Source organism: Drosophila bipectinata, chromosome 4, assembly GCF_030179905.1.
Source record: "Drosophila bipectinata strain 14024-0381.07 chromosome 4, DbipHiC1v2, whole genome shotgun sequence".
NCBI classification, from domain to species: Eukaryota; Metazoa; Arthropoda; class Insecta; order Diptera; family Drosophilidae; genus Drosophila; species Drosophila bipectinata.
In genome coordinates, this window is record NC_091740.1 from 2,099,372 (window position 1) to 2,112,122 (window position 12,751).

The 12,751-nt window shown below is 37.1% G+C and overlaps 1 protein-coding gene across 3 annotated transcripts in view; it reads right to left on the minus strand.

Annotated features, from left to right (window-relative positions):
* Ekar (Eye-enriched kainate receptor) overlaps positions 1-12,751 on the minus strand; it is a 648,003-nt gene that overhangs the window by 17,142 nt on the left and 618,110 nt on the right. For all 3 annotated transcript variants that reach the window (XM_070282460.1, XM_070282459.1, XM_070282458.1), the window contains one exon: positions 4,137-4,325. In XM_070282460.1, coding sequence (XP_070138561.1) covers positions 4,137-4,325 — 189 coding nt within the window. The remainder of the gene's footprint in view (positions 1-4,136; positions 4,326-12,751) is intronic.

The window sequence follows — 12,751 nt, forward strand, 5'->3', positions numbered from 1 at the left end:
ATTTATCCAAAAATAATATGTTAAAATCAGCCCGATCGGACAACTATCATATAACGGCCATATTGATCGGAAATGCTATTGTCGGGTCAGGCAGCAGCACAGCGGTTTAACGTTAATGTTTAAATAATGTTAATATAATGTTTAGTGTAATGTTTATTTATTTAGGTTTAAGTTTGTACAAAGCGCTTAGTTGGTCGCAAGCCGATTCTGTCTCGACCGATTTTGTATAAAATCTATTTTTAGCAGAATAATACGATATACTTTATCCTATAGCTGGCATATAACTGAACGATGGGAAATGGTATTTGGTAAAAATAACAACTTTGGTTTTCCTGGAGATGGAAATTTGGGACTTTTTTAGATTTTGTATTGTAATAAATTGGTTATATTATGATTTTGTCATAAGGATCGGAGATATATCTGAGTATTGCGATATATAACCGGTTTTGAGAAACGAAACGCGAAATTTTCTAGAACAAAAAAAGGGTCGGAAAGTAGCCAAAAGTTGCAGCTCAAATTTAATACATAGTCTAAGAAAACACTTACTAGTATTTATAAAAAAGATTTATAAATGGGAAAGACTAGTATCACAAATTTTCTTTATCCTAATTCTATGTATACACAAATCGACGCATTTCCGCGAATATATCGTATGTTAAAAAATCCAATTTTACAGGAGAAGCTATATCGGAATTATAGGGTTTTCAGTTATAATATTTCACAGGATAGTGAGACATTAGGTGCCTAACAATTTTGCATTAAAATCTCAATTTCGAAAAAAGCGACTTACGATACTTTCGCGGAAATGCGTTGAAATATTCGTCACTCGACAGGTTACTGATGAAACACTAAATTTAAAACAATAACACAACACGTAATGACAAAAATTACTCTAATAGCTAATTTTCAAGTTGTGGTCACTGCAACAATCTCGTTTTTTCTTTCTCTCTCTTCTCTTGCTAATCGTACAGCGAGGGAAAGAGAGAGAACAAAAATAAAAATACTGTTCGTTTTACTGCTCTGATAAGAAATATTTTTAAGACAAAAAGTGACCAATTTCGATTTTTTTTTTTATTGTTGGGGTATGGAATTAACCACTGTGCACCGGCCCGCTTTTTTCCAATTACGAGGGCTGACAATAAAGTAAGGTCTCCAACGCTGCAACTTCACCGGATCACGCGCTAGTCAAAAAACACCGCCGTGTTCCTTGGTTCCCCCAATACCACTTTGCACTGGGTGAGGCTTCCCGTGAGAAAAGTGTATGGACATAAAAAACGTGGGTAAGTGGAGCCGCGAGTTCAATTCCGGGCGCTCAATAGTTCAATAATGTTCACGACGAGGAGAGAAGTGGCCGACCGTCGGTCTCGTATGCGTCGATCACCCTCCCTATAGTCCCAACGTGGCCCCAAGTGACTACCACATGTTCCCCGCCCTGAAAAAACATCTCGGAGGGAAGAAGTTTGAAAGTGACGCGGAGGTTCAGAAAGAGGTCAACACCTGGCTGCGCGAGGCGGACGGAGAGTGGAATTCTGCCGGCATAGACAAGGTGTTGGAAAAAAATGGCGATTATGTAGAAAAGTAGCCAAGACCTTGGCCTTTCCAACGGTGTATCGCTTTTTGTAAATAAATGTCATTTTCTATGAAAAAAAAATTGGAGACCTTACTTTATTGTCAGCCCTCGAAGTAAAAACAAGGAAGGAAAGCTAACTTTAGTAAAGCTTTATTAAATAAATTTAATAAATTTTAAATTTATTAAATAAATTATGGGTTCCGAATAGAGGTTCTGGAAAGGTATTCCGCCTTTATTGCAGGAGTCTGAAATAAAAAATTTCTATTTTGCTTATTATATTTGGGTTATTAACAGACCAAACTTTTTTAATTAATGGTATGCAACATTTTTGGTCAGCTTTTTCCTAATACAATGCGATTATTATCACTTCGTTATATTATCTTTTAAAAATTAAATTTTGCCCAACAAAAAGGGTTGTCTGGACCATAGTGGAGTGGCAAGTTACTGTGTTATTGACGGAAAAGGGTTACGCTAATAGTCGCTAAGTTTAAGACGGCACTTGACGAGATCTGGATACGGGGAAGTTTCTTTTATGATAGTGACGGGAGAGCCGGAATCAACTTTAAACTAGCATGAACGACCGTTAATGACCACAGCCACGGATTGCTTAGGACCGGAATTATTTGATGAACTCCTCCGCGCGATGCTCTGTTGCGATGCATGGTTCTGACAGTGGGAGATGATGCCCTAGCTTGAGTGTTTCTGCGGCATACTTGACGTATGTCCGGCCACAGGAATGGCAGGTGGAACGAACCCTACCTTTGGACGTACTGTGCTCATACACTGGAGCGCCTACTAGTGTAAGAAACGCTGCTTTCTTGCGGTTTTCGTCACCGACGCTTTTCACTAAAAGGTACAGCTCGAAACGTTTCTGGTACTCGTTTCATTTTCCAGGGATCGTTCCGCTTATCGTTGTAACGCGTTGAGCGGCGCTCGCATTATTATTCGTGCCGTCTCCTCTAATCTGGATCGCTTGCCACTGATTGTTTATAAATTGATTGATATAAAATATATCGCTGATATACAACATTATTATTATATGGCCATGACAACCCTTTTATCGGGTCTCGGCCTGAAGCGCAATGTGCCTCCACGCGACTCTGTCCTGGGCGCGCCTTTGCCAGTTGGTAACACCAAGTGTGGACAGGGTTTCCATCACCTGGTCTTGCCATCGCGTTCGGGGTCGTCCTCTCCTTCGTGTCCCAACAATCACCGCATCAAACACCTTACGGGCCGGAGCGTCTTCATCCATACGGGCAACGTGGCCCAGCCAGCGAAGTCTTTGAGATTTCACTCGACTGGCTACGTCAACATCGATGATATACAACATCGCAATTGATAAAATAAACATAAATACCTAAAAAATCGGGCTTATTAAAGGAATCCTCGTCGCCAATTTTATGTGTGCGCAAGCATATTAAATTTATTTAAGTGATGACAATAACATAGTATAGGAGTAAAATAGTAATTATAAAGAGGATTGATTATAAAGATTGGGAATTGATGATTTGTCCGTGGCTGCAGCTTAATCTGCATGAGCTTATAAATTAATTTCTAAGATTAACGATCCATGTACACAAAAAAAAAAATCCATGTTACAAAAAACCATAAAAAAAAACAAGGCAGTAACTTTGGGAGACGCTGAAGTTGATACACCCTTGCAGTGAAGATCGCATATATATGTAGGAATATATCTGATAAATAGTTTTACAATATTCCAATTGTAGCAGGATTGTTACCTTTTGTATATATATATTAACTGGAATTGTATAGCATAACTGTAAACTTCTTTTAGTGTAATTCGGTGTTGCTGCTTGTTTTCGGTTCTGGCTCTCTCTTTCTTGTGCTGTCATCGCTCTCATTTCTCTTTCAGCGAGTTATGAGGGTTGATGCGGATCGCGAGTTGAGAGCGGAGTCAGTCGAAAACCAGAAGTGATCTTAAGCGGATCTAAGCAATAAAAGAATTATTTAAAGCATTGTGTTGGTTTTCTGCTTCAGGGACGTTTGTTACATCCCTCCACAATAATGAGAATTGGTAAAAAAAAATTTTTTTTTTTAAATTTCTTCAAACTGGTGACATTTTTGATCAGTCAGTTTTATAGCATCAATAGGATAAGTCGGTTGATCCTGGCAGTTCCTACTTATATGCTGCTTAAAAAGAAAGAAGAGTGTCTGGAATGTTTGAAGGCAATAGCATTAAAATTGGGGACTTGTGTGCGTAGACACAAAAAGATAAACAAACAACAGAATGAAATTCTTATACCGACACAGGAGGTGATCCTGATTAAGAATATATATACTTTATAAGAAGGAAGATAACTTATTTATTACGTTGCACACTATTGACCAAAATTATAATACCGCCTGCAAGGGTATGATACCAAGAAAATAGTAAAAATAGGCAATAAATAGTACACAAAATAATTGATTGAATTAACTAAATAAATTGATTGGCAAGACCTAGGACCAAACATATGTATTCAATAAACAAAAAATTTCTCTGCTTATTTTACATACATACAATGTACATATGTATGTCATACACACATATTTTGAAAATCCGTACCTATGCTCTCTAGACCTAGAGAATTTGCCTTAGATTGTTTGCTGTTACTTTTGCGGTTACAAGTTTCATCAGAGTTTTTCCACCATTTATCATATAACATTTGAATTTCTCCTTTTTCTTGGAGTTCCAGTATAGCCAACGAAATTTTATCCCGCCATGGTGAGCCTTTTGGTGTTGCTATTCCATATCCTTAAACAAAATACGATTAAAGAATATATTGTTACTAAGAGTTACTGAAAATGTTAGAATAATTTTATAAAATAATTCAAATAAATAACAAGAAAGAAACGCTAACTTCGGGCGGAGCCGAAGGTTATATATCCTTGCAGTTAAAACCGGGCCGTTCCGACTTATATACTGCGTGCAAAGGAAAGAAGGGTGTATGCAAAGTTTCAAGACGATATCTTTAAAACTGAGAGACTCGTTCGCGTAGAAACGGAAAGACAAACAGACGGACAGACAGACGCACATGCTTATATCAACTCAGGAGGTGATCCTGATCAAGAATATATATACTTTATAGGGTCGGAGATGTCTCCTTCACTGCGTTTCACACTTTTGGACAAAATTATTGTACCCTCTGCAAGGGTATAAAAGCGAAATGCAATAATAATAAATTAAAGATAATAAGCTTATAGTGAAAACAAAAACTTCCAGTTGAAGAAAACTTTTGGATTTCTTATTTTTCTACAGTACACAATGGGCCGGATATGGCATACATATCGATCTGAATCGTGGCATATTGTAACAATATACCAATCTAAATATCTATGCCATCATAGAAATGAGCTTGTCCATGCCTAAAGCGACCAACCATATAAGACAACATGACGTATACGAATTATAAAATTATATTATACTTTGTTTTTTATACTTTTCTTTATAATTTTCTCATTGATTTTGCTTATTTGTATAAAAAATGGAGCTATATAAAATAAAAGAGCTATATCAATCTATTTCTGGCTGTAAAACTTAAACAAAAATTGTTGAGCAAGCTGACATAGAGAAAGTTATTTAGTTTAATTATTTGAATGTTTTATTTTATAAGGGCATTTCATAAAATCAATCAATTCAATTTTGAATCAATCCCTTAAAAAGTACTTGATGAAAGTGGATTAATTCAAATTAAAATAATGTAGTCTCGATGAATATGATCCCAACAAACGATTAATGCGCTTTAAAAAAGTTTATGACTACTGCTGCTCCTCTTAAACTCTTGACTTCTAGAGCTTGGTTGTCCCCCGATTACGGGGGACGATTTTTGCGAAAAAAATTTACCCGCCCTAATGGTCTATCTAAGACAACGGAACACGTGTCTATACATATATCGACTGGCCTTGCTTCTTTTTATTTTAACTTTAATTACTACAGGTGCTAATTTGGCATTAATATGTTTATTACGGAACTCAGAACCACAGCTCCTAGTAATTGGCAACATTATGCGCGAGGGCTTAATCGTCCATCTAAAGGAATGCATTTTCGGTAACGTTTTATGAGTTATCCCAGCTCTAGCGCCTGCATTAAGCCATGTTTAAACACCCAGACTTGAAAACCTGAAGCCGTATCTCAATCTGAGAGGTTACAAAGCCGTCAGAGGTACAGCGAATATATATAAAAAGGATGTAAAGAGGTTGGTGTTAACGGATTCGTCGTATATAATTAGATTTGAAATTATTTGAAGTTGTTTTGATTTGAATTGTATTTTCAAGTTGTTAGTCTCTAAATTTACTTTAAGATAGCTTAGGGCGGAGCGGGAACGAAAGCTCATATTCGCTCTTGTGCGAATTCGCCCCGCTTCGCCGCAATAGATGAGTTAGGCTTAAGATTTGTTAATTGATTTGTTATTAGATTGAAGTTGTCGAAAATTTGAAGTATAGTTTATAGTTGAATTTTATTTTGAAGTTGTTAGTCTCTTCATTTACTCTAAGATATCTTAGGGCGGAGCGGGAGCGAAAGCTCATATTCGCTCTTGTGCGAATTCGCCCCGCTTCGCCGCAATAGATAAGTAAGGCTTAATATTAGAGAAAAATTTTATCGAAATTATAACGTTGAAGAGGCAAGATCATTTTTTTCGTTCTCGTTTTTTCGTCTTTTTTTTTAAATACTTGGTAGCCACCACTTTTTGTTATTGTTTAGAGTGTTAGATAAATTAAATTAAACATTTTGGCGCCCCCGGGTGGACTATAGTGCGAAATATTTAAAAAATAAACATAAACATATAGTGACAGTGACACTGTGTTATTACACGCAAAAAAAAAGAACAAAAATTCCAATAGCTGCTCGCGACGCGTCCGTGAAATGAGAAATAAAAAACAAAATTCACCGCGTCCTGAAACCGCCTCAAACCGCAATCCAGGATCATCACCGCAGGATCATTGCCACCAGGAAAACCATCTACTTCCATGCCGTGCACCTGCATTGACTGCCCTAGGAAAGTGGCAGCGGGATTAAAGGATCCCAAGGCAGTACCGCAGGTATTTGTGCAAAAGATTGAAAGTTGAGAAAAGACAAAGACAAGACGTCTTGTGCAAGAATATGGCACCCTCCTTTGAATTCTTGGAGTTCTTGAAATAAGTAGAGCTAACAATTTGAATAGTTTAGTTAAACAATTAACAAACTGCCTGTGGCTAAAATTGATAAACAACATACATAAATACATATCCACATCACATTTTTCTCAGCTACTGTGCGTATTTAAACTACTAGCGATAATGTGTCACCACACCAAAGCTGTACGACGCACACGTGCAAACTAGCCATTATACGACACGGCCTTCCTGACAACTCACACGTCCTCGTGTGTTTAGTTTTCAATACTACAAGACTAAATTTCACTTTAAACTTTTATTTATTTTTAAACAGATATTATTATTTCATGTATTGGACAAAAGCTCTCAAAATAAAAATCACTTATATGAATATCAAATCTTCTGTATTCATTACATTTCTTCAATTAAACAATTAATCTTATTAATTCATTATTCTCTTTTGTAATATAAAACATTTGTGCCTTTCCTTTGGCACATTTTAACAATTGTGTAATTCCTTTAACACGTCTTACAATATAACATTAGTGTAGTTCCTTTAACACTTTTTAACATTTGTGTAGTTCCTTTAACACATTAAAATAACATTAAGTTAAATTAAATTCTTTACATTATTGTATGCCACCCCTTTTTATACCCTTGCAGAGGGTATTATAATTTTGTCCAAAAGTGTGCAACGCAGTGAAGGAGACATCTCCGACCCTATAAAGTATATATATTCTTGATCAGGATCACCTCCTGAGTTGATATGAGCATGTCCGTCTGTCCGTCTGTCCGTCTGTCTGTCCGTTTCTACGCGAACTAGTCTCTCAGTTTTGAAGCTATCGTCTTGAAACTTTGCACACACCCTTCTTTCCTTTGCACGCAGTATATAAGTCGGAACGGCCGGGATCGGCCAACTATATCCTATAGCTGCCATATAACTGAACGGTCGGAAATGGTATTTGGTAGAAATATCAACTTTCTTATTTTTGAAGATAGAAGCTTGGGACTTGTTTTAGATTTTTTATTTTAGTTAATTGGTTTTATTATGATGTGTTCATAAGGATCGGCCAACTATATCCGATGTTTGCGATATATATCCGGCAAGGGTATATAAACTTCGGCTCCGCCCGAAGTTAGCTTTCCTTTCTTGTTTTTTTTTTTTTATATATCTTTTTTTTGATTGTCAGACGCATTTTTGGCAAAGCTCTTAAGAATTCATGGAATATTTGTAAGTTCGCTAGCTTGTTAAGGACTTTAACAGATATCTATCTCCATTTAGTATTTTGACAATCTCAAACGGCCCTTTAAATTTAGGGTCAAGCTTAGTTTGATGACGCTCCTCGTTCTTAATCAAAACGTGATCGCCTAAACTATGTTTAACAATGTTTGCCTTATTACTATCAAACCTGCGCTTATCATATCGTGCGCCTTCTTCCATATTTTGTTTGGCTTGTTTTCTAAGATTTTCTCTGTCTATTTTGTCAACAACTTCTTCATCTATTGGTAGTAAGCCAAAAGGTCTAGCTTCCTTACCAATTAACAATTCTAATGGGCTAAACTTAGTTACTCTATTCGCCGTACATCCTGCCACGATCTCTGACCGGTTTCCACAGCCGTCAGCATACTTTTGAGTGTGCTCATTACTCGCTCGACCTGACCGTTGGCCCTACTCGCACCGGTGGCAATTAAATGCAAATTAATTTTTTGAGAAGAACAAAACTCACGAAAATCTGAACTCGCAAAACAACGACCTTGAACCGCTATAATTCTGGTGGGCAAGCCAAATAAAGAAACAACCGATCTTACGGCCTTAACAAAACTTTCCGTATCTATTTTCAAAGTGTGGTAAAAATAAACAAATTTTGTAAATGCGTCTATTAAAAGAATAACATATTCTTTTTAGTTGTTTTTACCACTCAATTTTCCTATCTAAATTGCTAAATTATAATTATAGATAATTATCTATCTTGGGAATAGAATGTAACTCTGCCTGCACTTTACCTACGGGTGGCTTCGACAATTTACAAGTATACAGTTTTCTACGAACCAACGTACATATTTTGACATGTTTTCAAACCAATAATAGCTATAAACCTTATCCAATGTCTTTTCCCATCCCAAATGCATTATTGATTCGTGGACATGATTAATAACTTACCATCTAAATGACCTTTGAATTATCGGTAGACATTTAGTTTTACCATTTCGCTGTATTTTTCTATGCAAAATACCTTTACGTAATTCATAAGTTTTATCTAAATTATCTGGTAGTTCATTATTTCTTAATTTAGTTGATATTTCTAATATCTCACTATCACGCTGTTGCTCCGAAGTTGTCGTTTACCTCAGTCAGATTTATTCGCTTCTCAGGTATTCTATTCTGAGCACTATTTTCCCCAGGTATTTTATTTTGATCATTATTTTTCTCAGGCACTGGATTCCGAGATAGACAATCTACGTGCGCCATTCGTTCACCCTTTCTGTACTCTAAGTCGAAGTCAAACGATTGCAAAAATGCCCACCACCTATGTACCCTCGGCGTTAAGTCGAGTTTTCTGCGACTAGCCTTCAAAGAATTTCAGTCTGTATATACGACTAGTTTACGTCCCTGCAAGTAATGGTGGAAATGTCGGACACCGTTAACTACTGCTAGCGTCTCTAATTCATAAGAATGATATTTGGACTCGGCAGGAGACGTGCATTTACTATAATATTCAACGACATGGGGTTTGTTATCAACTTTGTGCAATAATATAGCTCCATAGCCGATTGAACTGGCTTTAGTGTGCAACTCTATAGCGTATTGCGGGTCGAATATGATCCAAAACGGGTGCCTGTGTCAAAACGGATATGATTTTAATTCGTATTTGCTCGTGGTCTGGTTGCCAAGCGAAAGTTGCAATTTTCTTTGACGTAAAATGATACAAAGGCTTAAGAGTCTCCGAAAATTTTGGAACGAACTGTCTGAAATATGAAGCCAAACCAATAAATTGTCGTAACTGCGACACAGATTGTGGAGGCGGTAAATCAATTAATGCTTTTATCTTACGTGCGTTTGGCCCGTTGCTTATTTCGAACCCCAGATACTCTATACGAGTTTTAAGAAAGGAGCACTTAGTTACATTAAACGAAAATCCGGCCTTACTTAATGTTTCTAGTACAGTACGCAACAGTTCCAAGGCCTCTTCTTTAGTTTCGGCTATAACCAACACATCATCAATATAAACGTTAGCATATGTGTGTGCTAGAGTTCCTAATGCTGTTATTAGGCCCTCTGGAACACAGAAGGTGCATTTTTCAAGCCAAAAGACATGGTCAAAAACTCGTACTGCCCTTCGGGCGTTACAAACGCGGATCGTTCAATTGAATTTTCATGTACTGGAATTTGGTAGAAACCACTAGCCATATCTAAGCTCGAGAAATATTTGGCACCGCGAAGCCTGGCGATCTGGTCTGCGGTAAGAGGCAACGGATACCTATCAGCAAAGATTATAAAGTACATAGATGGGACATCAGGGCCCAAAACGGTCAACTTTTTTCGTCGAGCTTGTTGGTGAGGGGGAAACGCACATGCATACGATTCTATTTTTAGAATTCCTTACATGTAACCGTCAACAAAAATGTGAACCTTTGTTTGTATGTGTGACTGGTCGCACGACGGCGTAAAAAGTTATTGGCTTCCAAATTTCAATTTCTCGTTTCTGTTTTCAATGCGTCGATGTGGTAGTTACAACAAATAGTAGAATAAATAGTATGCATAGAGTAGTCATAGAGATTACTCTATGAGTAATTTTTCTGTGTTCAAATCCTCGTAAGGACTTTGAACTTTTTCTTTGTTTTATAATCATTATTTTTTTTTTTTTTAATTGTAGTATTTTTATTTAATTTTACAATTGTAAAATTGTTTTATTCTTCATTATGTCCCGCTAATAAAATGCTAATAAAATTTCAAGGGAGTCCTTCTGGCATTTTGTCATCTGACACGCCCGTCACTTATTTTAACAACACTTGTAATAGAATGCAATTAAAAAAATAATAAATAATAATAACGTAAAAATTAAAAGTAAAAAAAAAAAATAAAATAAAAAAATTAGAGTAAATATAAAAAGAATCATATCAAATCATATCAATCATTATCAAAATCGAAACAACCGCCCGCTAATGAAGTCGAACCCAGGACCCCATGAATAAGGACCACGCACTATCCATCTAGGCCAGAGGTCGGCACGGCCCTATCTCGGGGGCATAGGAAATTTCTCTGCCCGAGCTCTGCCACACACACACAGTATACATGTGTGAAACGTCATGCTCACAGCCTACTTTCTGCTATTCGTTACTAACACTAATGCGGTAAAATCATTTCAATGTATTGGGGTGCCAATCACTGATCTATGCTACCCTCGAATTTGATTTTATGATACTTAAAATTGGTGTTAAAGGAGGCGCTAGAATCTATACCAAAAACAGAGTTGACGAGTAAGGATAGTAAAAGATATTTCTGATCTCTTTACTCCTACATTGGTTCGATTACAACGTTTCCAACTTTCATCGTTCCAAAGATGTTACGGTCTAAAAATAGAATTCTCTCTCTCCCTATCTCATCTGCCAGCCGTTTGTCGTGGAACCCGCTCTCAAATGTTTTCATTATTACAGCGGGTTCCACGACGGAAAAAATGAAAACATTTGAGAGCGGGTTTCATGACGCGGCCTACCAAAATGCCTTTTCATTGGAATTTAAATTTAGGAAAACACTATAAAATAATAAAACAATAATATAAATAGATTTAAAATTTAAAAAAAAAATGGGTTCCCGAGCCTGGTTTGAACTCGTTTTACTTTGCACTCCAGCCAAGCACTCTACCACTCGGCTATTCCTCATTCGTTGTCGCGCGAAAAATTTCTTAAACTGAACTTGTCGCGCAATGGAACCCGCAACTTGGACGAATAACATTTACTTTCAATAATTCATCAATTTTACAGCGCACATGGTTTTTTTCTTCCTCGCTAGGCCTGTAAGGACGTCGTTGCACTGTCTTTAGTGGATCTATTAAATTAATTTCTAACTGCCCTGTCGAGACTCGAGTTTTTGGAATGCCGCTGATAAACCAATCAGAGTAACACTTTAAGATATTTGTTAAGGCCATTTTATCGGATTCTATTAAATTAATATCAGCATTTAAGATATCTTTGTAATCAGTTACAGTCAAAACATCTACCCTTTTTGTTTTATAAATTTGGAATTTGTCGGCGTCTATTGTTACTCCAAAGCCCTGGCTAAGGATTTCACGACCAACCAACACATCATATATCAGATACTTATACATAATTACGTATAACAAAATTTCAATGCAGTATTGTTCAATATTTACATTACATAATACTTGCTAAGTACTAGAAATTGCATCGTTACTTATACCGTTAAGTTTTACAATGTTATTTATTCTTTTTCCCTTAAATTTATCCACGACGCTTTCCTTCACTAAGGAGCATTCAGCAACCGAATCAAAACAAAATGGAATAGACTCACTGGATGCCCTTATTATTCCAGTCGGTGGAGCTACTGTGCAGATATCCACCCGCTTCTCATACTTTCGGCCTTTTGGACAAGCGGATGCAAAATGTCCTATTCCGTCGCACTTAAAGCACCTAACACTTGACCGATCCTTCGGTCCAGTCATGTTGCTGCCGCTGTGGATTTTGCCTTGGCTCTGGTCCTTCTCCAAGCGAGCACGGCATTCGGCGTATTTATGGCCAGCCTTTCCACAGTAATTTCATTTCATCGGTGTCGGAAACTTGAACTTCTTGCGCTCCGTGCCTGTTAAGTCGTCGTTTATACTGCGCTTTTTGAAAGAGTGTGCGTGTAACTGTTGTTGTAGCTCATTGCAAGTTTTCACGTTGTTTGTAAAAACCCAGTGCATCAACTTGTTGTCTATTTGCGCCATGTGAGCCAGAGTCACAGATACCGCTATTTCTTCCAAATCCTTGGCTTTCCATTTTAAGTAGCGTCACAATACGGCTACCGTATTCAGCGAAGCCCTCTTCCGGCTTTGGTCGACCATTCAGAACATTTCCTTGAACTGTGCC